Here is a 27,952-nt window from a genome sequence, read left to right on the forward strand (position 1 = left end):
ATAAATGGGGGCCCTGGCCATCCACTCCGAACACCTCCCTGCGACTCCAGCACTTTTCATAAATGCAGTGTTTCATTCAGTCAAAGCAACCGGGTGCAGGCATGAAAGATAGCTGTACTGAAAGTCATAAAGTTAAAAATTGTCCATGTACACGAATCCTGTAGACTGTATTTCATTACAGTTTTAACCAACTGCTGTGATACTTTGTTGGAACAGAGGATAAGATCGCTGGGACCACTGTGTCCGTGTCTGTGGAACAGGATTGCCTGCTGAGATAAACTGTGTGCAGACAAAGACAATGGATCCTCCCTTACTACCACAAACACAAACACACACACACATACACAAATATATACGTCCACGTACACACATAGTTTAATGTTGGGAGGTAAAATGTGGTTACACTGTCTATGGAAACACATTTGGCAGCGGGGAACAATTGACATGCGTTATGTGTCTCTATCCACATCTCTGCGTATCGATGATGTATATGGGCTCGACTATCACTGAATTGTCTAAAAGTCTGCCAGGATATCAGATGCACTCCCCCGTTTCGTCTAACACTACAGCTCTGGCCATACACTGGTTCACAACAGCACACCCACAGTCGGTCAGTGGCCTCCGGGAGTTTTCTAACTGTTGAATCGATCCGGCTGCTCATATTCTTGGTGTCCTTCAGCAACCTTGTGTCTCATCGTCGACTGCAAAAAAATGGATCCTTCGCTGGTGAATTAGGTTTCGAATAAAAAGGGCTTGGGCATTATCAAAGCTTGGAACTAAACAAACTGTTTTAACAGGAAGCCTAAACATATTTTCAGTTCAATGACTCAATAAGAGGAGGGTTGGGCAGGGATGGCGGGTTTTATTCTGTACTTTTTCTATGCACATCAAAACATCCAGCACGTCAGCAGTGAGATAATCAAACCAAAACAACAACATTATCGTGTTATCCTGGCATCAAAGATGCTTTTCTGGGAATACTCAGTGCTTTGATTGGGGCTGGGCCCGGTGACAGTGATCTAATAGAGTTCACATTTCCGGCTGGATGGTGGCTTATTCCTGTCTCTGGATCTGTTGGTTTTGTTTACAGTCACCGAATTTTCTGACTCTTGTCTATTGACCCCGCTTTGCTTATGTAATCAGTTTTATCTGCAATACAGCTGCATGTTTAGCAATTACTATCAGCTTGTATAATAAAGTGCAACCTTAGCTGATCATTCTGAATGCTGATGTGTTTACAGTCTATGCCATCTATTCAGTCTCCTACCATCAGTGTTTGTTTGTTTGTTTGTTTGTGAATACGATGATTCAGGGTATTTTTTGCTCAGTTGCAAGCTCTTGATTTAAAGAAAACAAAACCTTTACTGTCACAGATTTTGACACTTGTCTTCCTTAATAAATTGATATTAAAGTGGTAATGATGCAGGAGAGCAGGGGCGAATGAGATGGGAATTCACTACTGCAGTCCCTGTGCATTCAAAGTCAATGTCAATCACACAGTGTGGCTGCCATCCCGTGGTGGGTTTGTGTAACTACTTCGCAAAATAAATTGAAGTTGTTTCAGTGGTTGTCTGTCTTCCTTTTAATGATCCACATTGTGCTAGATACTTCAAAAAACATGACAGGCAGCAAATGTGTTTTGTGAACGTGTTTATTGATCATCCTTTAAAATGATACACACGCAGGGCTTTATATATGTTTTTGTGAGGGTTGCTGCTCACTTGAGTAACTACTGAAACTGAATTTATTTAGAGTTATATTGAGTTTGAATTTTCAGAAGAAGCAAAGCAAGATAATCAAATGGCTTCCTGCACATTTGCCTCTGTTTCCACTCCACCCATCTTCTCTCTCATGGGTCAGTCACTCTGCCAATAAAGAGCGGCACGTTGGCCTGGTCACTCCAAAGCAGCATGACAAAAGGCCGCAGGGCAGAGAAGGAAGGGAAGGAGCGGGAGAATGAAGCCAAGGTGATCGCTCCGGCCTCAACTCCTTTATCGGTCAGCGCAAGGAAAGCTCTGTGTCTGACATCGTCCAAAACCAGCATGTCTTCAGAGTAGAGGCCACACAGGTTGGAACCCTCCAAGAGTGATAACAGTCCTGGTTGAGGGGAAAGAAAAATGAAGAAAGATGATGGTGGAGGTCAAAAGCAGGGAAGTAAACGGATCAGATACAGGGAGATCAAAGAGCAGATGGGTAGACATGAGCTGCAAGTCTGGACTGCTAGCCGCACATCTTTTTGAGCTAACCAGCTAACTGTAGCTAGATTAAGCAGTTATTCTGGTGATATGCTGACTTTATTTGTTTTGAGTATGAATTTGAAATTGAAAGTTTTACATATGGCATCTTTAACGATTGTATACTGCTTGGTAGATAAGGAGATATACAAACTGAAAGCTTTATGCATTAATGGTTGATGATGTGGTGTAAATAAGCTTTATTTGAGAGTGACAGACAGGGAAGAATATAAAAGATGAACAAACCTAATTTCTTGATAAGTATGTGCATGTCTGGCTGCACATCCAGCTTGATTTGGGGCAGAGTGACCTCGACTTTCTCAGGAGAGCGTGTTTTCAAAAGCTCTATCATCTGACGCACAGCCGTGTCCGTCATCCTCTCCTCCACCTGCTGTAGGTCAGACACTGTGTTGGAGGGAGGCAGCAGGATGTAAAGGCTGCTGTCACCCGTGAGAGCAAACCTCGCCACCTGTTGGCAGAGTTAAAAAATCCAGGTGTTACTGTGCAGCAGGGGTTTTTAAAGTCTATCACAGTGGTACGCCTAGGACCCCCCCCACCCAGTCTACTCTAATCTCAAAATAATACAGAAGAAGGTTAATATAAATGAATCAGAATCTGAATCAGGAGTCAAGGAATTTGCCTTTTTGTTCTGATGCATGACAAACATAGGAGGTAGAAAAATATAAAGAATGACCAAAAGGAAGTACTGTAAGTCAAGATGCATAAATAGAAAATAGAAAATTGACAATCAAATATGAAAAAAAAAACATTATTAAAACAATATATACAATACGTCTGTTCCTGACAGTTCCTACAGTGCCTTAGCAGGTGAAGACAGGAAGTATAACATTGCAAGGAGTCATGGAGTCACATTTTGGCAAATTGGCACCATAAAAAGGATGCTGACTTAGCTTCTAGCAGTTCCTGTTTACAATGTAACCATGGATGTACAGGTAACTATCATCCGCATTACTTTAATACTGAAGAAAACTTAAAAACATGAAGACTTTCAGGCAATTTGATTACTATGCAAATTTAGGGATGTTTATTAGAGATGAACAAGAGGGGTGATAATATCCTTGGAAAGCTTGAGTCACATTGAATATAAAAAATGTGTTTCATGTCTGTACAGTCAGATTACACCAATTTGTGACTCAGAGAAGAACACGTAGTGCAATTTGCAGCAATCTAAAGTTTCTAGTGTACCTTAATTGCCTTAACTCTTAGAGTACCTTTGCCTCACATCTCTCTCTCTACATGCCCTTCTTCAACTCCCCTCACAGTTTGAAAACCACTCAAGTAGTTTGTGAATGTGTGGGTTTAAGATAGCTGTTGGCTGTTCATTACCTGTGCCTTCAGCTCAACGACGTGCGCCGTTACCAACATGTAATTGTTCTGATAGAGGAGCGGCACCTTCTTCAGATCACCATCCAGTTTTGCGAAAAATCCTTTCTTGGGCTTCGGATCAAACTTGACCATCCACTGACCTGATACACACAAATAGACATTTTATTAATTTCCAGCGCTTTCACATAACACACTGTTGTGCACACACACTTTACTGACCACTAAAGGAGACAGCGTCAAGCATTATCAGCTGTGTACTGGGTGAAACTGAGTCAACCAGATGCTTGATTTTATTGTTGGTCTTATTTGCCACCCAGTTGTTGATCATCTGTGTGTTTTCCTCGCTGGATTCCAGCAGCTTCACGGGCTCCACTTCATAGAACTGGATGGACTGGTTAGTAAAGGACTCAGTCAGATTAATTTCTGAGGAAGAGAACAGAGAAAATATGATGCGCCACGGATCCTTTGTGCTCTTCATGCACTCAGAATCTCTGTATCTATCTCTTTGAAAGCTTCAAGGAGTGATTGTAATACGTGGGTTGTAGTAGATCTGAGAAGCCATCTGCAGGGAACTGGCCAACTTCTCTTTCAGCTTCTTCAACTGGAAGTGAACACAGTGGAAGTCGTGAGGCACACAGACAGCCCTTTCAATGGCTCTGCGCGTGTCTCCCCTTGCACCTGAAGGTAACAGGATGAAGAAGAAAGCCATAATGTAGAAACACTGTAATTTAGAAACAACAGAAAGCTGAAAGGCAGGTCTGACATTTAATATAGGTCGAGAGAAACTCCTGTGACATTTAAAATCGAGAAACATTATGTTTATGTAACTTCCAAGTCTTATAAAAGTTTATGTTATGGTAACATTGGAAAATGCTGCCTTTTAGACCAAATAATCCTAAAGGATAAGGTTGCTAAAGGCAGAGTGTGATCTCATCAAACTAATAACTCTAGGTGGGATTGATCACAAGATTTACCCATACGCAGATGACATTGCTCTCTTGGGGTCTGACCCCCGAGCAATCAACCCCACACATGCATCAGCTTATTATTTCCTTTTGAGATGTCTCAGGTCATACTACTTAAGTGGAATTCTGGGATTATTAAACCTGGACAATATATTTACATGTTTGGGTGTGAAAATTAGTTACATCCATTAAAAGTGCTTGTTTTTGCCACTGACAGGCTGAGGATGTTATTTTAAGTGTCTGACAACATTAAAGAAATGATTCCAATGGAGATATAGCTTTTTATTAATAATAAGTTCCAATTTGTAACCACAAACACAAGTCTTGCTCGAGGAGTCACAGTCTAAGATCTTGTGAACAGTGATTTGCTACAGGAAGACAGTGTTGGAAACAAGATTCATAGTTGGAGAGAAGAGATTGGCGTTTGCCTAGAGGAACTGCCAAGAAGAATTTATTTCCAAAGCCATGGCTGACTACTTAACCAAGTTTGACAATCTAGATGAGGAAACAACTGTAACAACTCAAATGATTTTAGATCAATATTTCTTGAACATGACTGTGTTTCTGGTTACAAAAAGGATCTTGCACCATGGCAAAAAGGTCAAATTCTGAATTAATCATTTCCTTAATATTGTCAGACACTTAGGATAACAACCTTAGCCTGTCAGCACTTTTGATGGAAGTAACTTTGAAGGTTGGAGCTGCCTCAAAGGATTACACTGCAGCCATGATGAGGCAATCTACTGGACCGATTCCAGAACTTTCAGTAAGTTTGTATCATTTACACTACCAAAAATTTAAATAGAGGACTCAGGTTTAGAAACACCCACATTTCCCTTCAACTGGCAGAAAACTATGTCAAAATCACTATGAGATGATCTGGATCTAATAATTCTAACCACCACACAGTTCAAAATAACTTATGACAAATATCTGGGATTATCCTGGCAGACTTGTTCCAGCACTTTTGACAGATTCTTGATTGTTTTGGGATCTGCCGATTTTGTAAAACAGATTAACATGGTTCTTGGGCCATTCCTGAGCAGTTTTTGTGATGCGGCAGGCCACATTGCCCTGCTGGGTGGGCCACTGCCATCAGGGAGTGCTCTTGCCATGAGTGGGTGTATTTGGTCTGCAGTGCTGTCAGTTCATAGACCCAAGACAGAACATTACATTGTAACAAGATGATCAGTGTTATTCACCTGTCAGTGGTTATATTGTTGTGGCTGATAAGTGTAAACTCTCATTTTATACAAAAAAGGTTAAGTAATTTCCTGAACGGTGACACTGTAGTTTTTTAACATTTTTCAAACAGAAGGAAATCATGTTTTTGTTGGGAAGTATTTTCAGTGATGGATTTGGAGCACTTTGAAGTATTTCTTGCAGCAGGATGGTGTATGTGTTATTTTTATGAGTTACATAGACATGACCAGGCTTTGACTATGCTTAAGAATAATTTCTTTAAATGATTCATACCTAACAACAAATGGGACAGTATCCCACTGATACTGATGGGAGAGAAGAGCAAGTTGCTTGAGGGTTGAGATTCTTTGAGGTAAGAATACAGCTTCATGGAAAACTCTGTAATGGATTCCTGCAACATGGGTTCCCCCGTGCGACTGTTTTCATCCAGGCAGGGCTCCCATGCTGTGGTGAAGCTGTTGCACGAGAAAGGAGTAGTCGTAGGAGGAACTGGAAGAAAGTTCAGCAGACAGGTAAAATGTACATGAATGTTGTGACAAATTTTCATAACAAAACCTCAACATGGATTAGATATTAAGTCATCTTAACTGCAGACAGAGGCGATTGCTCAATTTTATATTTTCTTTTTGATTTAAGTGCTGCCTTTGAAACTGTGGCTCACAGTATCCTCTTGCATCGCTTAGAGACTTGGTTAGGCATCAAAGGCATGGCTCTAAGCTTATTACACTCGGATCTCTCCAACAAAACCTTTCCTGTTGCTGTAGGAAACTTCTTCAACATCTCGTCTGACTTGTGGTGTCCCTCAAGGCTCCCCTTTTGATTTCAATTGATATATATATATTATTTTAAGCTGACAACACTCAAATATAGATGCCATTAAACCCCTTGGATCCTAGCTGGCTGGCTGAACTCAAAACCTCTCTGTCAGATATTGAAACCTTAATGCAAATTTAATAATGAAATCTGGGCAGTCTTTTATTAAGAAAGTGTTACATAGATAAAGTTAATGATGATTATTTAGTTTGCTGGTAAAATGCTTAAATTGTTGTTAAAAAGCTAATTAGGAGCTTGATGTTTTTGCCATTTAAGTACTGGTTCCAAATTGTACAGACTGTGTAACATAGCAGTATATGGAAAAGGTTGCCAAACCTACCTTCAACAATAATGTTTACAGTGCTCAGCTTGTCCCCCTCAGCAGATTGACAATAGTAAGTTCCAGCATCCTCCATTGCAGTGCGTCTGAGTAAGATGGATTGATCATGGTCCATTGGATAAAGCTGTTCAACTTTCTCATCATCGCCTGTTGAACCGTCACCAAAATTTAGCCGTGTCATCATGCCAACACCCGTCTCTTTGTACCAAAGTGCATTGGCCGTGACTTGGCTGGAAGATGGGAAATGGCACGGGAGGTGAACGTTGGAGCCTTCGTTTATCTTTATGGTGTAGACAATTGTTGCTGCAGAGAGAGACACAAACACTTTAAACTTGATCAGATTCAAGCTTTTTGTTGAATGTTGCATAGATGCATGTATGTATGTTCCTCACCAACGACTGTAATAAAGTATGTCCTTATCATCTCGACATCTGTCTCCTTTGCCAAACACACATAGTCGCCCTCGTCGGCAGCAGTTACAGGGGATATAGCGAGATACAAGCCATCCTTTTTAAGTGTTGTTGAACCAGGCGACTGGGCATTTATTTCTTTGCCTGTGTTTTAAGAAGAGATTTTTTTTTAATGAAAAAACACATAACTGTATTCTTTTGAAATACAGTGAGAATAATGGTGGTAGTTGTGGAAATATTATAAGACCATTGAATTTCCAGGTTATGGCTGCATCAGTGAATTCAGTCTGAATTGAGAGACAGGGCAGCTCCAGAGTTGAACCAGGCATCACCCGGAGATGTGTGCATGATGATAGCTACACAGAAACACAGAAACAAGCTGCCATATTCAAGAGAAACCCTCATTTTTGTTAAATAATGAGGGTTTTAATGGTTATTGAAAACATTGTTAAAGAGATCAAATCTACATTTCTCAGGTACGTTTACCTCAAAAAGGAGCTGCAGAAAGAGACAAAGTGTGGCCTGTAGTCTCATCTAGAGCAGAGCAAAGAAAATCAAAGGAGATTAGTAAGTTGATAGAGTTGTTTTTTTAAGCGAGGATTTCAAAACAAATATGGCACCAAGCCGGAAACAAGATCGATATGTGGCGCAATCTGTGAAACCTAGTGATGTTCTCCACTTTTTAAACATTTTAAACTGTGATTCTCTATAGTTGCTGCTTCCACTTGGAGAGGGTATATCGTTGTTAAAACAAATCCCATAAAAAAATGAAGATGAAGTCAAGTTATAACAGTAATGCATAATATACTGTGAATGATATTCCTTCAGTTCAGTGATTAAATCAACAAAAAGTCAGTAAAACACTGAATCACTCACTTTTCAACTTTCCAAATGTATCCAATTTCAGTCACCAGTTGTTGTTTTTTTTCCAGTAATGTTTCTGCTCACACGATCTACCACCTCTGACTGTCTGCTGCCCTAAACTGCAACCAACATTGACTAACCTGTGATTGTTGGTTTAGAGATGTTTGTTTGCTTAATGCAGGTCTTCTGACTTGCTGGAAATCACATGATTTCACATGCTGGCAACAGATACCAAGTGGGATGATTTATATTCTTGTTTTTATATGGCCTTTATTGCATTTATTTTGCATTGCATTTGCATTTATTGCTTATGATATCAGTGATTAAGTCCATCATCACTAAATTTTGACAAGTGGAACACAGTTACGAGTACTTGGGGGTGGATAAGCAGTTTCACTTTTGCTCATTTCCAATTTGCATAAAATAATGTTTTGGCCTGAAGTGTTTTACATAATTTGATTTTGCCAAAGGTTGCATGAGTAGGCTTACTACACACAGACAAGGACACCATGGAGGGAGAATACAAGCTGAGTTTGGCAGAAAACAGTTTTATGGACATAAATCATCACATTCTTAGTGAACCAAGAATTTAATTGCATTGATAACATTTATTTCTGCATAAAGATGTTGAATCTTTGAACAACATAGCAATAAAGGAGCAAAACGATGTAGGCAATGTGCCAGTAAGTGTTTTAATTGGATCATTAAATTAATACATTGAATACAATGTACATTTAATAGCATTGTATGTTGATGGGTTTTGGACCTACCATGATTCCCTGCTAAATACCCAATTTGATTTACCAGTAAAAGTTTTCAGATTTGACTTAAATACTTTGATTTTTGCAAATATTTTGATGTAAATTCAACAAATTTTAGTTTTTCAATTTGAAACAAATGGCTTAGAAAAACAAAAGGGTCATAAACTTCAGCCTTAATAATAATCATTTATCTTTCTTCTCTAATTGCTGTTGTACTCTAACAGCTCATATTACAGGTTTTTGTTTATCATAGGTAAATAATTGTAGCACTTCTTCATGTTCTGCTAAGATTCCTGTTTGTATCTCCACCAAGGTTATGTTTTCACCCATGTCCTTTTGTTTGTGTGTTTGTTGGTTGGTTGGTAGTTGGTCAGCACAAAAACTACTTATCAGATTTACACTAAACTTGGATGGAAGATGAGTCTCGGCCCAGAATAGACCCCATAATCTTTTGGTGTGGATCCGGATAAAGAGACAGGTCCAGGACATTTTTTCTCACTTTCTCTAATATTGGGTGTTTTTTGACATTTTTGTTAATTCCTCAGGGAATAACACGTGGATCTTGAGGGAAAAAAATCAGGCATATTTAGATGGCTGGTATCTGAGTGATTACAATTTGATGCAGATTTTAGAGCTGGTCATTTTAAATTCTGGTTTAGCAGTTATGAGTTGTTTAAAATTTGGAGTAATACAGGGCTATCGAGTTTGATACTGGATTCAGCTTGATTAAATCAAAGGGGACTGTTGGGCCTTGGCAGAGGTATGCACTCTACGGGGTGCCATTCTAGCATGAATAAAGTTTTAAAGAAACAACAATTTTCTATAATGTATAACCAAATGTTATCTTTTGCAACGGTGGGATGTAACTAAGATCTTGTACTTGAGTACTGTACTTCACTTGAGTATTTTCTTTACCTCTACTGCACTAAAATGGACAGGGAAATGCTGTACTTTTTACTTCACAACGTTTATTTGACAGCTTTAGTTACTAGTTACCTTAAAGGTTAAGATTTTTTAATACAAATCATCATATAAAATGCAATGTTTTTGTCTAGATGAAACTACCACCAAACAATAAATACAAGTAGAACTAACAACTACTAAGTAACTATTTTGATGATGAAGACATTTGCTGCTTCTTACGGAAGCCCTAAAGGGCCATGCATTCATACATTTTATTTCCTCCGTTTTCCCGAGATAACGAATTAATTTAATTTGTTTTCTCGAGATCTCGAGTTATTATCTCGAAATAACAACTGCCGTTTTCCCGAGATAACGGGATATTTCGAGATAACGGGATAATTTTCTCGAGATAACGAAACTTTGTTTTCCCGAGATAACGATATAATTAATTTGAGATCTTGAGAAAACAAAACGATAGTGTAGTATATTAAATCATTGCAGGAAACATCATTCAGTGTAGCAATGTCAGAGGAGCAGGAGCATATCGATCACTGTGTCACATATCTTTTCAATCAAGGCCTGACACAGGCTGAAATAGCATTATGCCTTGCTGTTACAGATAATATACACATTAATGTGCGTTATCTAAAAAGACGGTTAGCAAGGCTTCAGCTATATGGGTGCAATCTAAGTGAGCCTGATGTCGTCGTTAACTACATAGCTGACCAGCTACAGGGTCCTGGGTGTCTCCATAATCTCAGGCCTATCATATCACAGTCATTATCTCGAAATCTCGAATTAATTACATCGTTATCTCGGGAAAACAAAGTTTCGTTATCTCGAGATCTCGAGAAAATTATCCCATTATCTCGGGAAAACGGCAGTTGTTATTTCGAGTTAATAACTCGAGATCTCGAGAAAACAAATGAAATCAACTCGTTATCACGGGAAAACGGAGGAAATAAAATGTATTAGGGCTTCCGTAGCTTCTCCTTTTAATGGTTAACTTCATTTTAATTCATTTTAAATAATTTGGAGATTTGGACCACTGGATGAACAAAACAAGCATTGTGAGGGTGTCAGTATTAGTATTAAAATGATGTCAGTAGATAATTTACAAGCTAAACAATCAATCAAATTCATCAATAAGAAAAATGATTATCTGCAGTCCTAAATAGTTAAAAATTAGCCCCACCTCAGCTTACTACAACAGTAAACAACTAAGCTAACAGTGGCAGGGGGCAATGACCTGCCTACTTTTGCTTAAAATATTTTAAGCCAGCTACATTTCCCTGATTACTACACAGTCTTCTGCTTAAAAAAACATTTTCAATGCAGGAATTGTGCTTGTAATGGAGTACTTTAAGTAAACACTAGAGTAAACACTGCCCACGCCACTAGTCTTATCCAAGTCAGTGGGTCGATCGACAAATCGACATTCGATTAAGTGGACTGACTCCCGAGCAGCTCTTTCTTTGGGCGTAATCAGTCGTGAGCAATCGAGAGCCGGGTGTTAGAAAAAAAAAAGGACGAGGCTCAAAACTCCAACAAAAGCTTTTTTCGCACTCGTAAACACAAAAAAAGTTTGAAAGGGACGCTTTAAAAAGAACTGCTACAGATTTTACAAGTATGTGACCCGTGTTTTAACGACGTGGAGTCGAGTGGGGCTTCCCCGGAGAGAAGATTGACTTAAAGAAAGTAAGTTTTCATCCTGGTCATCTGATCGACTAGCGGAAAGAGCAAAAACAATGGCAGAGACAAACAACACAGCCAGATAACGAGATTAGCTGGTCGTTTATTTTACTTCACCGTGGTCCAGTCCGCTCAAACATGTACTGTAGCCATTTACTGGTTTCATGCCCGTTTTAGCTGTGCTCACAAACTGGTTAACTTTATCGCATAGCTTGAAGATATGGTACTGCGGACTATTTGTGTGTGCGTATGAGCATGCGTGTGTGCGTACTTTAAATGTTTAAAGAGAAACACACAGGCACACAGAGGCAAAAAGTAAAGTTAATCTCCAAACTAGTCCAGAAAGTTAACTTTTAAGCTCCAAAACTCTGCCATACATAAGTAAGCACTGTAGGCAGTGAATGTCAGCACATAGATATCATAAAATACTGTGTGTACATATTATCTATATTGATTTTCTTTCTTTCTCTGAACCCACAGTGAGCATCAAGCTACAGGACCCCAGGGTGTAAGAGGCGATCACCATGGCAACGCAGTTCAGTATCGATGATGCCTTCGTGTTGGAAGGAGACGAGGAGGAGGGAGCTGTGTCCGATGGAGACACCGAGGGATGGAAGGGCAGAGACAAGGACAGAGAGGGAGGGGAGATGACATTCGGTCCTCTGACCTTCTCCAAACCTCAAAACCATCCCTCGCCTGCTGCCACCGGCTCCCTCGAACACAGTAACCTGAAGTATCAGGTACGCATGCACCTACTGCGTGTACAAATATTTGTTGTTTACTTGAAACTGCAACTCTTTCATCATCTGCTGGTTCTAGAATCTGGAAAATGAAGACGCTTTGGGCAGCAATGGAAATTCCTCTTTCAATAACTTCTTCAAAATCAGGTGGGTCCATCAGGCAGGACTATCGATGTGATTTAGCTTCTCCTACTTTTGACTGCTTGTTGTTTGAACATCTGTTTCCGCTCTCTCCTCACAGTGACCCCGCGACTCTGTCTTACTGCAGCTCCCAGTGGTCCTTCAGCACCTTGAGTTCTGTCACACAGCTTTCTGCACACTGCTGCGGGTACGATCAAACAACTCAAACACATACACGCTCACTGACACACGAACAACAACAAACACAGTCCCTCTAATTAATGTCTTGTTTAGGTGGGTTTCCCATCCGCTGGTGAAGAAAAACAGAAGAGTCGTTCTTGCTTCATTCCTTCTCCTCATCACTGGAGTTGGTAAGTCTAAAGCACAGTTCTTGATTAGGCATTAAGTTAAAGATATGCAACCTGAATTTCATCCTGTGATATAGCCTTATATAATAGAGAAGATGATGATCTATGATTGATGTTGTGCCCCTGGTATAATGTTTGGCCAATATTGCTTTTACTCTTTAAGATTAACGGCTTATAATTTACAGTCGATGGCTTCAAAAATTTTAATTTTTTTATGCATTTGTCTTTGGTGAAGTAGATAAAATTAAATTTAAATGACTAAAATATTAAATTATAACATAAACAGCACAGAAACCACTTTGAAATTATACATGTGCTCCGTTATTTTGATGCCAACATACTGCTTCGCATAGTTTTGCAAGTTTACACTTGTTAGTTTGCTCAGTGTTGTGTCATTCGTTGACATGACTGGCACATTGTACTTTGTACTCTTGTTGATCCTCTTTATATGACAGCTTTTTGCCAGCTTCAAGTAAATGGAAAAAAAGTGTTTAAATACTTAAAATAGTATTTTTCCCACTTCAATGATGTATTTTGTGTTTTGTGTTTTAGCTCTAATTTTCACTGGTGTTGTCATACAGCTGAATCCAAATGCAGGTAAGGACAAGAAACCATATGGGTAAACTTTATTTAGTCTCTGTCCAGAAATGGCACTGTGTTGGTCCAGGTGCAAGATTATCAGCAACAAGTTAAGCATTAGTAATAGGCACATAACGCAAATTGTGTGTAGATAGTTGAATGAGTGGACACAGAAGCAGAAAAGCAGTGAAAGAAACAAACATTTCATGAAACAAATGCCGATAAAAATTACTAAACTGTAAACAAATTATCATTTTACAACAAAATACAAAATATCTAAAACACGTGAATAAATGAAATGACCAATTTCATAACATATTTATTATATATTTATAAATTACAAGACAGTACAAAACATGTCCTTCTCTCTCTTTGTATTTCAATGGTATAATTCAGAACTAAATATTTATTCTGTATTTTGGCCGCCCACAAATGAAGCTTGGAGGCTTTCTGTGCAATCTTGTCTTCATTTTGTTGCTGTGATACCATCACACACACACACACACACACACACACGCTGTGCCAGTTTGATGGTGGAGAAGCAGCAGTCAGTCCAAAGGCCAATGTCCTTTCCAGGATATAGAGTGTTTCTTAACCCAGAACTCAAGGCCTGTGAACTTTCTGTCCTGCTGATCTTAAAGCTCTTATTTTACAACTGTCATGAAGGAATAGAGCTGGAAAAAGAAAAACATGTGGTTTGGCTGAGCCTAAGATATTTGGGTTGTAGATGAGAATCTTGATCTTTGATGATCCAGAAGATGGCGGAAGGTGAACAAAAAAACACCTTTCTGAAGCCTTTTGTGAGGTCAATGCACATGATACAGTAGCAGCACGCTATACAAGTAATATTATGATTGTCTCAGCTTACAGTTTATCTGCTGCCAAGTACTGCACAAGTAAAAAACAACTGAGAAATAAATGACAGTGGAGGGATATCTATAAGAACAGGCATGTAGCTGTACCTTAGCTCATCACTTTTATTTGTTGTCATTTTGAATCAAAGGATAAAAAAGATTATGTTAGTAACTCTTTGGATGTAAGATTTAAGTAGTTTTTATATTTCAGTCATGTAAGTCTCTTATAAAGGAATGGTTAGACATTTTGGGAATACACTTAATGTGCGTTTAAGTACACACATTTGGGTTATGTACAGGATGCAGTAACTTCCTGGACTCTTCTCTGGCTTCCTGGCAATCTCGCAGAGATGACAAGATTCCAGGAAGTTACTCTGCCTGGTCAAATAGTCCTGCAGAGAATCCCCAGTACAACAATAAAAACATTTTTTACACTTGTAAATCATTGACATGTATGAGGATTGGTGGTGCATCAAGCCAAAATATACCAGAGACGAGTGCTGCCATGTTGTGCTTGTAATGTTGTTAGGAGTCAGAGCTTGTGCAGCACTGTTTCGTGCTGTGGAGTCGCGGCATCGTTATGTTTCGTTATCGGTAAATCAATCATAGGTTTCACCCCCTTTTTTATAACATTGAGAAAGTAATTAAAACCAAACTTAGCAGTAAAACGAACACACATCAGATTGATGAGAACAACCTAAAATGACAGAAACCATCTTGGGAAAAAATTTGTTTGATTTCTATTGAACTTTGAATTTTTTGTTTTGCCTATGTCCAATCTGCTAACATATACAGAACCATATATAGAGTCAATGGGATGAACAGATATAAAGTGTAAATTATTGAGTTTTATATGTTTTTTATTACTTCTGGACTGAGCTGTATGTTAGCTGTTTCCTCCTGTTTTGAGCCTTTGTGCTAAGCTAACAGTCTCCTGCCTGTAACTTCATACTTATCGTACAGACATGTGAGTGGTATTGATCTTCTCATCTAACTCTCGACAAGAAAGCAAATAAGTAAATTTCCTAAACTATTCCTTTAATGTGTGGTTGTATTAATTGGGTCGTGACGTATTGAAACTGTCCTTGCAGGTGTTTCAAGTGCTATTTTCTTTGTACCTGGATTTCTGCTCTTCATCCCTGGAGGTAAACTGATCATTTGGTTCCCAGAACTTTTGTTTACTTTCCCTGGGCTTGTAACAGTAAATGGATGCCTTGTTTTGTTGACATTAACAACATGATTCCCTGTATCTCCTCCAGTGTACCATGTGATATACATCAGCTGTGCTGTCCGCGGAAGAAGAGGCTTCAAATTGTTCTACCTACCTTATTTTGAAAAATGACATTTTATGAGCTGACACCACATGTTCACTACATTTCTTTGTTTGCTATCTTAAGATAAATTGTATTTTTTTGTCACGTGTAACAAAAAATGTGTTGTCACATGGTTGTTTTTTCTTGTCATTGTAATGACCACTACTTATTCAACCACTCAGTGCCTCGACTATGTTTCCACTACATGAACTGAACTTGCTGTATATGTACACGAAAAAAGAAGGAGATTGGTCTTGCCTGTGTTTTCAATGTCGTGTGAATAATGACTGTGAAATTACAATTAAACTTTTGTATATTTTAATTTGTGTCATTTATGATTGTTCCCAAACGAGTGCAATGTTAGAGTCCTTCCCAGTATTACATTAGTGTATAGACCCTGGATAGGGTCAAACCTACAGCTGAGCTCACAAGGCAGTTTAAGTTAGGAATAAAGCAACTACTGTCTTTTGGGATAATAGTTCTTCAACTGCAGTTTCATACCCAGTGATCTTCAGTCCTGACAGTCAGGAACCTGTAATTCAATCAAAAACCACTTTGCTCCTCAAGTGCCAGACCATTATCACCTCAGTGGGAGAACCAGCAGGAGCCCACTCTTCTCTGTGGTCAACATTTTATTCAGGTCTTTATAGATTTAAATAGCTGACGGTTTATCCAATTTCAACCAATTTTAACTCAGTGACCCCAGTTGGGGACTCATGTTGGGGCCAATTTAATTGAGGATGAATCTACCAGCACTCATTTTCTCAGTGACATGGCTTGTGGAAAATGATGAAGAGATATAAGTTCAATAAAATATTGGGATAAGAGTGGCATATTTAGCCTGCTGGCATCAAATCACAGCAATCATTCTCTCCAGGTTTCAAGTACCAAACGGGTGGTAGAAACCCAAAGTAAACCACTGTGGGACATTTAGGCACCGAATTTAGGTTTTCATTAAAAAAATACAATGCATGTACAAGTGTATTTTCTTAACATAAAGAAACATATATACTATTGTGAAGCTGCCACTATGTGAACTGTTTTCATAGGGGCTATTTCTTTGATTAAAAAAGTCACAATGAAGTCAGATAATCCAGAGGAACTTGCTGTTGAATATTTTTAAATGTAATTTTTCAAAGTTGTGAACAAACCTGAACTTATGTGGCTCCATTAAATTAGAGGTTAGTGAGAAAATGTGTTTTATTGAATAATTAAGATAAATTAACTTATAGGAAAAGAAAAAGCAATTTTATTTGTATAGCACATTTCATACATTAAAGCAATTCACTGTGCTTTACAGAATAACAATGCAGCAAAACAAAAGATTTAATTAAACTAGGTGCAGTTTAAATCAAGGGATAATGAAAGATAAAATGATACAGTAAACACTCCTATATTTCGGTGCATAGATAAATTAAAATCAATTCAAATATATTTAATTACTAAAAACATATAAGACAAATAAATAAAGGTAATATAAAATCTAAGCTAAGAGGGTTTTATATTTTTAGCCTTTACTAGTTACTGTTGGCAGTGCAAATAGGAATGTTTAAAATGATATAATTTACATAAAAGAGTGAGAGTTATCTAACTAGTGTCAACTTTTAAATAAATGAAATGGTTTAAATGTACAAAATTTCCATCTGAAATATAATTGCAATGAAGCATTACATGGAAATATTGAAATAATGTACAAGTACCAAGTTGTTACCTCCTTAAAAACACTACTTGAGTAGCTTTCTATTGCTCGTGATGTAAAACACGATGTATTGTATTATATGATAAAAGTAGCCAAAAGAAATGTGTGTGTAGTGAGTTAAGACTTGATCTATGATGTAAAGTCTCACGTGTCTGTGTTGAAGAAAGTTATATTTTGTGCACAGCAGTCTTGCAGTACCCAGCCTCTACGTATAGAGGGCGCTCTGACGCCCCCACGACACCACCGGCTTCGGCAAACATCGTCATTAGTCGTGAGCTCATACTCGGTCAAGGATGGAGGAAGAGGCACGCAAGCTCCTCGAAGAAGGAATAATTAAGAAACTGGTCAGTCCTGGTAATGAAGACCTATCGGACTTCCCCAATGGAACCAAGGTAAAACGACAGTGTCACCGGGTTGGGCGAGTTGAGTCCAGTCCTCTGAATTAATTTAAGAAATGCGACGAAACACGTAGCTAATGCTATCAGTAGCTAACTTATACCTTGGATAACACACTCGACTCTGTCAGGTAGTTTCATGTCGCACCAAACGCATTTCGCTTGTATGAGAGAGCACTGGAAAGCTTTTGAGATAAGCTACCTTGTAGCGATACATCACTAAATATGATAAAAGCTGTCTTTCTGTAGCCGGGTTACATTTTTTTTCCTCTGTTTTTTCCATCTGATTGAAAGATAGGGGGCGGGACAGGATGTGATGGGTTTACGTATGCTGATTGGTCAGCATGTCATGTCAAACACTTTTCCATTGTTGTGATTGGTCAGAATATGACGGGGTGCAGACGCTCTTCAGGCCTGTCAGATAAGAGCTCTTTTGTTTCCAGTAAATAAGCAATCGGCTGCATCGATCTCGTATCCTTCAAAAGGTGTTGTCATCACAATGTTTGTTTTAATCACATAGTTCTGTTGAGCAGTATGTAATGTTGTCCGTGTATCTCTGCTTCACCAGGTGGTCTTCCATTACCGCACCAGCCTATGTGATGGCACAGTACTGGATGACTCCAGGACCATGGGGGGCCGCAGCAAACCCATGGAGCTCATCTTGGGCAAGAAGTTTAAACTAGCTGTGTGGGAAAGAGTGGTCATCACCATGAGACAAGGCGAAATTTCTGATTTTACTTGCGACACTAAGGTTAGTGAGCTGGCCATCTGGGGTTTGATAGGGTATGAGCTATCTTGTTCTTTCCCTGCATTGACCATTTCTGTTCACCCCTCAGCACACATCACTGTACCCGCTCGTGTCCCAGTCCCTGAGAAACATTAGTGCTGGAAAGGACCCACTGGAAGGCCAGAGGCACTGCTGCGGCATCGCCCAGATCCACTCCCACCACTCTCTAGGGCACAAGGACCTGGATGAGCTTCAGGCCAATCCACAGCCTCTTGTCTTCAGCATCGAGCTGCTGGAGGTGAGCAGGCAGGGGATTGCCTAGAGTTTAATATTAATGCTGGTATTTTATTGGGTTGCATTTAGATATAGGAGTGTTGTTTGATTTTTGTTTTCATCTTCGGGCCAACACAACACCTGATGTTTGGTACTAATATTTTTTTTTTTTCTTTGAAGCAGTTTTTTAGTCTATCAAAAGCAGCAAAAGTTCTTAAACATCCACAAAGCAAAAGGGGCTTTTAACCATCCAGGTGGTTCAGCCATAAGGAACGTATAGCCCTGTCTTGGAAGTTAAAAGTGATCATAATGTGGAGAACTGGGTTTCAAATTTCTGATTATTGGCTTTGCTGCATCAAGACATGATCTGTCAGGAGAAAATCATGATACATGTTAGAATCAGTTTTTTTCTCCCTGTACCAATGTTATATAATTACCATAAACAGTTGCTATACAATAGTAAGAACAAATAATGGTTTTCCCCTCCTACAGTGTAAGTCCGAGCCACTGATCTTCAATCTCCTCTGCTCAGGTACTGCGTCCAGGATCGTTCCAGCTTGATGTGTGGGCCATGACAGATGAAGAGAAACTAAGACTTGTGCCTGAGATTCACGAGGAGGGCAACCTGCTTTTCAAACAGGGCAAAATTTCGGAAGCCACAGAGAAGTACTACAATGGAGTTGCCTGCCTCAAAAATCTACAGATGAAGGTTAAAGCACAGTTGAAAACAAGAGAATAAAAATCAGGTCCAGTTCAGTTAGTATCTATTTTCTCAGGTACAAACACTTAAATCTGCATTGTTTCCCCCCTGTGACTGTTGTCCCGCCTCTCAGGAGCATCCTGGAGATGAAGCATGGGTAAAGTTGGACCATATGATCACACCACTGCTCCTCAACTACTGCCAGTGCAAGCTTCTCCAGGGCCAGTACTATGAAGTCATCGAACACTGCACGTCCCTGCTCTTCAAATATGACAGTAAGGCTTTGACATCCATTTGGATTTTAAAGCATTATATTTTTGAGGTGCGATTGTGCGGTGCGCTCATTTGTGCAGCTGATCAGGTGTTAAGAAGGTCCACAGTTCTAGTCTGTCTAGTTACGAAGTAGCTGTTACAGTGGTACAAGGGGGATAAGTAATGACAGTTTTGTTATAGACATCGTTTCAGTTTATCAAGTTATCCCCTAACTCCCCTGGCAGTCACTGTTTTTTTTGTAGTGGCTATACAGCTCTATGAATATTCTTCAGTGTCTGTGAAATTGCCTTTTCTTTTTAAAACGTTGCAAATTAGATATGATTAGCGAAACCTACACATGAGCAGGACAGTGGGAGATTGTAAACAATGTGTCTTCACTTTTCCAGCAGTTGTGAAACAACACGTGAGATTTAGCCTGCAGCCTAGATCACTGAGACTTTAATCCACACTGTACATTTACTGTTGAAATGACAGCACTCCGCTAACTTTTCTTCTCTGTTCCATTTATATTCACTGTCACTTTCTGCCGCCTGCTCTCCCGTGCTTTACCACACATACGCTATGCACACACATTAACTGCTGCTATTTCTTTACGCAGCTACACCACACTTATAACAATTATATTCTAGTAACATACACTGCTGCTGGGCAACAGCCAAAGTCACGTAGCATTCAAATGAACGCACATCAGTAAAAATGTGCATAGTTAAAACCTGGCTTAAGTTCTGTTGGTGCAGCCAATTTAAAATCCAATCTAAAGACTGAGCTTAACCAAGACCGACTCCAGCAGTTATGACGAGTCTTAGTGAAGACCAGTTGGTGCAACAGGTCCCAGAAAATTGTTACATTGTTATACATAAATTAAATTATTTTCATTTATCTTGCCCAGCCTTTTGTCTTACACAATAACTACGTTTCCTAAGGGCACCATACAGGTTTACTGTAATGTATTGGCTGAACCATGTAGCTAGTAGACTTGCAAACACATTGACCTCAGTTAAAGGTTCTGTTTTCATTATCCTGTAAATTATCCTCACAGGTTGGTGACTTAGACCTGTCTGTAAATGCTGTGTTTATCATATGAAGTTGTTGATAACCATGTTCCTGAACCTGTTCGCAACTTGTGTTTATGTGCATATGAAGAATTTCCATTAATTCTCTTTGCCCCCCTCCCAACAGACAATGTGAAGGCCTACTACAAGCGGGCTAAGGCCCACGCCGCAGTGTGGAATGAGACAGAGGCACGGGCGGACTTTGCGAAGGTGTTGGAGCTGGACCCCTCCCTGGAGCCGTCTGTTGCCAAGGAGCTGAGGATCATGGAGGAGAGGATCCGCACCAAAGAAAAGGAAGAAAAGGGTCGCTACAAAGGCCTATTCAGCACACCGCCTGCCACTGCCACTACCGTCAGTCTACTTTGAGTTTTTTTTTTTTTTTTTATGGAAGTAACTCATATCAGGCTACCAGATTTATAATATAAGCTTATTTGTTCTGTCTTCTTCCTTCTCACAGGGTTGAATCTCTCAGTGGGTTGGAACAAGAAAGAGGATGCCTGTGAATTTCAAGATGGAGGAGAAACCATAGACAGTGCTGGTGTTTCAGTCTTTATCCATGCTCCCAAGCCAAACACTCTGCCCTCCATGGTACACGCAGAAACATCTCACACACTGTCAGGTCAAACACACAGACGCACCCATAAGTCATCTAAGGTGCTTTTTTCATTCCTGCCTTATTGCAAACCCCCTCTCTAAAGGTGAAATTCAATGAAAGTCCAAAATCCTATAGAAACCTTATATCTGTCCTGACTAGAAGCACCATGTATTTATAGCCTTTTGGTCTTCTACATTAGTGAACTCTGAATTTTCTTACTTGGCCTGTTCTGGGTTCAGAAGACGTTCGTGCTTACAGTAATGAGATATGATCAGAATGTTACCCTGAGCAATGTTTTTTTTACAGGATTTGCTGCAGTTTTTTTTTTTTCAATGTAATAATAAATTCATCTTCTGTTTGAGGAGAGTAATTGTATAGCAGTTCATGTAGAAAACACCAATTTGCCACAGTATTAGAAAAAAGTAGCTTAAACCTTTTATTATTAAATTGCTTTCTCTGAAATATGCGCAGAGCTGCTGGATAATCCTAAAATTACTCTTAATCGTGGCCCAACACACAGATTTCGGTGTATTCTGGACAGAAATGCTTTCCATTCAGAAACCCAAGAATCTTTTTTCTTTTCCTTTTTGCACAAGATATATCATGTACTCATATGCACACATCTGCCTTGCACCACCAGACCCACTTTCTTCATCTTGGTCACAGGAGAAGCACTGGAATGAGCATTCTCTCCTGGTAGATGCAACTTCGAAACCGAGGGGCTGGTCTGTGACAATCATTATATAAACAGACATGGACTTGTGTTACCTATTGCTTTCTCTTATGTACTTATTTCATATAGTAAGAAATACCACCATTATGTTGTTTTTTGTCGAGATGTACTCCGTAACACCCTCAGTATCTCCTTCACTTGCTTAGAGAGAGCGTGTCATTACCCCTGGTGTGAGGTAGCGAGACAGCAGCCCTCAACTGTCTGAAGTGAGATGTTATTGAGGTTGTGATTATGTAACTGAAAATAAATGTGTTTATCCCAGCTTTGAATCTTTTTAAATGTGTGACATGCAGACAAATGACTTCTAGAAAAGTCTAATCAATGTCCTTGTGTATTGGTTCAATTAGACAAATAATCTCATTACATTCCTGAGTAAATGATTATATTATGTTCATCAAGAAAGATGGAGTGTACTCCATCCACAAAGCAAATGCCATGCAAGTATAGTAATTCAACCTTGAATTACGAGTTCAATAAACCTTTCATAGAAGCTGTCTATCTGCTTAGTCGTTAGCAAATTATTAATCGTTTCACAAATCAAACAGCCACTGAAAGGGGTTTTTTTTCCTGTTATTTAATTAAGATATACATACCGAACTGCAAAAATCTGGTTTACAAAATTTCCATACTAACAAATTGACTTGAGATGTACAGAGTTGTTGGGATTAAGAAACATCTAATGTGTGTTTACACTACAAAATATGATGAAAACAAAGCAAGGGTGAAAGGAAATGGGGTATAGTCAAGATGCTCAGATAAACAAAAAATATTAAGTGGTTTCAGAGTGCTGTTCAGAATAGAAACTTGATTTCATCACTACACTTTCTTGGTCATTTGCTGTCATTGAACAAATAGTACTAAGGTCTGTACTCAAAAATGTGTTAAAATTCTCCAGACTCTTATTTCAAAATAGATACAAAACTGCATTTTGCATACACCCCACAGGTCACAGGAAGTTTGTAATGAACAAAAATGTGTGTGGTGGAATGCAGGGGACAGTGGAGACGAGAAGGGCATAATGCACCTATAAAAAGCTGGCGGGGAAAAGGTGAGAGGATAAAAAAAAATGGTTGTAAAACAGACGATCTTGAAGCGGACAGGCTCCTACAGGGAAAGAGTGAGGGGTGAAGGGATCTTTCCGAAAGGTTATGTGCGGGCGCTTCTCTCCGTCTCTGCAAGACACTCCCTGACCAGTGCACGGGCGTGGATTATACCTGAACGAGACAAACACAAGGTGCAAGGAGGTGTTAAATTAACTGTTTGACATTAATGATGGCAAATTGGGAAAAATTATTAGAAGCAATTTTCGCCCTCTGTCTGGTTCTACCTCCACTACAGAAGTCTAATGCATACAAGAACAGCTAGTCTTGCTGAGGTAATTGGACTGCAGGTCTAGTTAGAATGCAGTTACTGAGGTTTCTAATGTGTGTGATTCTATTTCAATCACGCGGGTTCATTATTTTTACACATCCTCATTATTATACATGAAAAAATGCAAATGCAAAAAAAGCCTTATGGAGGACCACAACGGAAGAATAAGTTCACCCAAAATCCATCCGCATCGGGCTGACTACATAATGACTTGAATGAATTTTCAAGACAGAACCTCACAGTGTCAGGGACTTTTGTCTCTGTTTCAAGTTTCAACAAAACGTGGTCTTGATATTTCCCACAACAAGACTGAAATTCTTGATGACAAAATAAAGAGGTTATTGCACCAGTTAATCAAATATTTCATGTTTTATATGTTATTCGGACTACAAAAGAACAAACATTCTTTGTTTATTTTACCTGCTGTTCCTCTGAACTCTGCCCTCATTTCTGTTCATGATAATTTAATGCTTGCTAATTTTGAATATCGATGGCAGACATCAAAAAGTACTGGGAATGACATTCACCGACACATCACAGTCCATTAAATGGCCTCAAAGACCACCACAGTCAACTAATCTGCCTCAGCTTTTGCCTCTTTCTGAACAAGTACATTATCACACTTTCGCCATGTTTGTTGTTGTCAGAAACTGGACGTGGAGCTGCCCTCTATTGGACGTACAGCTTTACATCAGTGACAATGTAAAAGAACCCTTGCAGGTATGTGGGCAGTTACGGGTACTTTTTGAAATAGACATGTCTCTTTTCGTACATAAAGGAGGCGTAAATTAGCCTTTAAAGCAATTTATTGAGCATTTCCAAAACTTTCAAAACTCTAAAACAAACTCTGGTGATTGAAACACAAACACACAGCAGGGACAACATCCACCTAGACACCACACACACAAATCATGAACATGTGAAATATACCTCTCTTTAGCCTCTCCATAGCGCTCTTGCTGCCAGCGTATGTAGGCCTGATCTCACGGCTCATCTCCTCGATGACAGACAGAAGCTCGCTGTAGGTGGACCCTTGAGACACTTTGACAGGCTGTATGTGGATTTGGGGGAGAATGAAAAGATCCATAAAGACATGTCACAGCTGGAATTTCACATCAAGTTAAGGCAAAGTGCAATGAAAAGTGTACATTTTTGCTAAAATGACTTATTTGAATGTAAAATAGAGGAAAGCACAGGTATCTTTTTTTAAGTAAAAAAACTTCCAACTCCAACAACACTACTGCAACTACTTTATTGTCAGTTTAGTTATTCATTTAACATAAATAACATTTGAACATAAAGACATTTGTTTGTCTGTTCCTCCTTTCTGCCAACAGATTTTTGACAGTTGATTAACTGGAGCAGACTCTCTCTTACATCTTGTTGTATATCTGATTGTTGTAAATCTAACTCAACTGTGAACTGCGCCTTTGTTTTATTCTTTCTATTGGATGCATAGGTACAAAAATCCCCAAAAAATACAAATCATACATAAAATCACCCTAAAGGCCTTTACACACTGTAACAATGAGGGTTTTTTCATGTGATTAGTTGACACTTTTGACACTTTTCTAACTTCTTTTTTTTTGTCATGAGCACTTTAACAAAGAAAGCAATTATTACACAATGAAAAAGCGACAGCAGCCACTCATGTTGTGCAAATGTCAAGTCACAATGACAATAGCGGACCTGTTGATTGTTTGTCATCATCCTCTATTATAGGACAAATGACAAATAGTTATAAAAGACAATGCGACAAACAACTCCCAGAACAAGGGAGACCGCGTGCCTGGTGCACGGTTCACAATTAATGAGAAGTCTTAAAATAATAGCTCTTGATGTTTTTGGCTCACCCTGGAATGGGATGATTGTTTGCAACATTTCTACATTTGCATTGCCAGTCCTAGTAAGGATTGTTATGCAAAAACACTGTCAAAGCCAAGTGCACAAGTACATGCTTGTACAGTACGGTATGGATACTGCAGACATACCTGAACAAAGCCCATGGAGGGTGGGCCAAAGTCACTAAAAGCCGGCCTAAAGTTGGACGATGAGGGCAGAGATGGAGAGGGGACAGACGAGCCTGGACAGAAGAGGAGAACAGATTTAACACTCTATAGCTGGAACTTACAAACTAACATGAAACAATAAGAAGAAACTCGCTTTTGGAAGATTTTATTTAATCTCAGTAAGTCAAGACTGTTCAGAGTGCTTTATCACATCTATACCACTGTATTGTATTGTTGATATGATTACATGCACTGTCTTTGCTAGGCTACCATTGATTTATAACGGGAACTTGACTGTTGTTCTGAATTACTTCCCATGACCATAGTGTAAAAATGTTTTATATCCTTTACACAGAGATATAGCAACTGGTTAAAGGTCGCATGTCCAACATTAAAGCTGTGTGGTGTTCGAACCTGGAGGTGTGTGGTTGGAGCCAGACGGCGCAGGAGCAATCGGTTTGTAGCTCATGGCGATTTCAGCAGGCAGCTCCCCGTACGACGCGCCACTTCCTTCGGTCCCGTCAACCCGGTGCTTATACAGCTTTACTGGTGGTTATGAGCTCCTAAGAGCTGATGGAAAGAAAATAGGCACACACACAGAAACACACAAACAAATTTATACTTGCAGAATAACAATGGGAGCTAAGGTTTGGTCATTTCTGAACCGATATGTGAAATTCAAGCACACTGATTCGATATCTTCTCCAGAGTCTTTGTAGGACACCAATCTTTAAGGAGGCTCAATGTCAACCTTGATATATTTCTCAGTTTCTGACTATGTGACCGTCACTGTACACCAGCAGGGGTGGGATTTTAGTTTTAGTATTTTGTGGGCATTTTTGTGGTTGAATAGAAAGTAGTGAGAGGACAGATAACAAGGGAGATGTCACAATTTAATACGTCGAAATAAATCAAATCAAAGATGCAACTAAGGCCCCCAGCCAGACTCAAACTGGGGAATTGTTGTTGTTAATGGTCGGCATTAGAGCTCAAACCAATGGATCAGTTGGCCAAAATTACCCACCAATATTGGTATAATGGCCTATCACAGATGTACTGGTATCTGCATAGATTATTAGATTATAATAAAGATAAAGAGGTTTGGGTTAATTTAAAATGATCAAGTTTACTGTTGCAGTGCACTGCTTTTATTTTAGACAATTGAGTTTACTGTAAAGCTGTAAAAAATCCTGCCCTTATTAAAAAATACTGACACAAGTGTTTGATAACCACATTTGAGGGATCACTGTAAAAAATGTCAATGTATCGTTGATACTTCCTAATATCGGCATTGGCCACACAAAATCGGGTGTTTGTCTGGCTCTACTCTGCATCTGCAAGAAGTTAATCATAATTACAATTCAAACAGCAGTTAGCAACATGGAGTGATCAATGACTTCCTAGTTGTTAGCCTTAGTAAGCCCCACAAAATCAAGTTGACATTAGATTTCCATTAGAAAATCATCAAGTAAACAGTTTTTTTCTATAAAACTCCAAAACACATCTCTTACACACATTTATTTAGTTACTATGCACCACAGAGCATCATAATACCTTGAACCTAACATACACCTTTGATTATGTTGTCAATATTTCCCATTTTTATCCTACAATGTCCTTGAAAACGGTTTCCATCCTTTAAATACGTGTTGCATGTTGTGTTTCCTGCTGTGCTCAACATTGTTTAAGCAATATATAAAACACTTTGTAATGTCCTTCATTGATTACAAGACAGAAATTAATTTTGCTGCCAACACATTGAGCAACAGGGTGGCACGGTACTGAGTAGTGTTAGACATTGTATTTAATGACATGTACCTGAATAATGTGTGGCGAGGCGGAGGTTGACCAGCGATAACTACTAACATGTCAGTTCATCCTCCCAGCTAACAATGTCATTCAAATCTGGTGGGTGTTAAGAGGCTAACTGATAACAAGTTGGTCGTGAATGTTACTTGACAAGTGTCGTGTGGTCGAGTTAACAAAGACCTTCCAGAGGCCGGATGTCTGAACGTGATCGTTCAAAGACACCAGACCACAGCCAGCGGTGCCTAATGAGACAATAGCTGACGTTAGCTTAGAGGAAGGTGTCAAGCTAACTACTACTTGGTAATGTTAGCTAGCTTAGATTAGCTAGCTCTTACCGGTTAGCATAACAACATAAGTAGAGCGCAGAAAAATACTCCTGATACGACATTGATATTCTACACATAGAGAGCGGACGATAGAAAGGTTATCTACACTTGTGACCACTGAGAAGATCACAAAAAACGAGTGGTATTGTTATTTTTACCTTTGTAAGGAGACTTAAAATCCTCTGTGGGAAAGGAGACCTGGCTCGTCTGCTGTGCGTGAGTCTGCGCAGTAGAGCCGCGTAATGTACTACTGTGTTTTTTTACTTTTAAAGCCATATGATTGGATGATAGAGAAACCTATGACGTCCCTCCCAAACGTGTGACGTCAAAATGTCTTTACGTACTTTGAACACAAAAAAACACGACATTGACTTTATTGTTAACTTATTAATTATGTATGGTAAATTTCACATATTATAATTGTGCCAACATTTACCTTAACTTTATAGGTTTTCAATTTGCAGTCATTATTTATTATAATGTC

The 27,952-nt window shown here is 39.1% G+C and overlaps 4 protein-coding genes across 4 annotated transcripts; 2 read left to right on the forward strand and 2 right to left on the reverse strand.

Annotated features, from left to right (window-relative positions):
- Positions 1–1,635: 1,635 nt before the first annotated feature.
- Positions 1,636–8,332, reverse strand: serping1 (serpin peptidase inhibitor, clade G (C1 inhibitor), member 1). The gene is made up of 11 exons (XM_073466894.1): positions 8,189–8,332; positions 7,799–7,846; positions 7,560–7,668; positions 7,295–7,456; positions 6,903–7,205; positions 6,023–6,238; positions 4,116–4,259; positions 3,801–4,004; positions 3,582–3,721; positions 2,481–2,703; positions 1,636–2,097 (listed from the first exon to the last, which is right to left on the reverse strand). The coding sequence occupies exons 2-11, from the start codon at positions 7,844–7,846 to the stop codon at positions 1,850–1,852; spliced, it is 1,797 nt and encodes a 598-aa protein (XP_073322995.1). The 5' UTR covers positions 8,189–8,332; the 3' UTR covers positions 1,636–1,849.
- A 2,995-nt stretch (positions 8,333–11,327) lies between these two features.
- Positions 11,328–15,828, forward strand: tmem134 (transmembrane protein 134). Its single transcript, XM_073475714.1, has 8 exons — positions 11,328–11,538; positions 12,013–12,272; positions 12,352–12,419; positions 12,514–12,600; positions 12,687–12,763; positions 13,313–13,357; positions 15,285–15,338; positions 15,453–15,828. Exons 2-8 carry the CDS (start codon positions 12,057–12,059, stop codon positions 15,533–15,535), a joined length of 630 nt encoding a protein of 209 aa, XP_073331815.1. The 5' UTR covers positions 11,328–11,538; positions 12,013–12,056; the 3' UTR covers positions 15,536–15,828.
- A 1,641-nt stretch (positions 15,829–17,469) lies between these two features.
- On the forward strand, positions 17,470–22,214 carry aip (aryl hydrocarbon receptor interacting protein). Its single transcript, XM_073466903.1, has 7 exons — positions 17,470–17,597; positions 18,169–18,351; positions 18,437–18,625; positions 19,133–19,309; positions 19,434–19,575; positions 20,753–20,976; positions 21,083–22,214. The coding sequence occupies exons 1-7, from the start codon at positions 17,499–17,501 to the stop codon at positions 21,086–21,088; spliced, it is 1,020 nt and encodes a 339-aa protein (XP_073323004.1). The 5' UTR covers positions 17,470–17,498; the 3' UTR covers positions 21,089–22,214.
- Positions 22,215–22,504: 290 nt separating this feature from the next.
- Positions 22,505–27,697, reverse strand: cdk2ap2 (cyclin dependent kinase 2 associated protein 2). Its single transcript, XM_073466916.1, has 5 exons — positions 27,627–27,697; positions 25,748–25,903; positions 25,316–25,407; positions 24,255–24,375; positions 22,505–23,167 (listed from the first exon to the last, which is right to left on the reverse strand). The coding sequence occupies exons 2-5, from the start codon at positions 25,800–25,802 to the stop codon at positions 23,100–23,102; spliced, it is 336 nt and encodes a 111-aa protein (XP_073323017.1). The 5' UTR covers positions 25,803–25,903; positions 27,627–27,697; the 3' UTR covers positions 22,505–23,099.
- Between the last annotated feature and the right edge of the window lie 255 nt (positions 27,698–27,952).

Source organism: Pagrus major, chromosome 1 (assembly GCF_040436345.1).
Source record: "Pagrus major chromosome 1, Pma_NU_1.0".
Taxonomy (NCBI): Eukaryota; Metazoa; Chordata; class Actinopteri; order Spariformes; family Sparidae; genus Pagrus; species Pagrus major.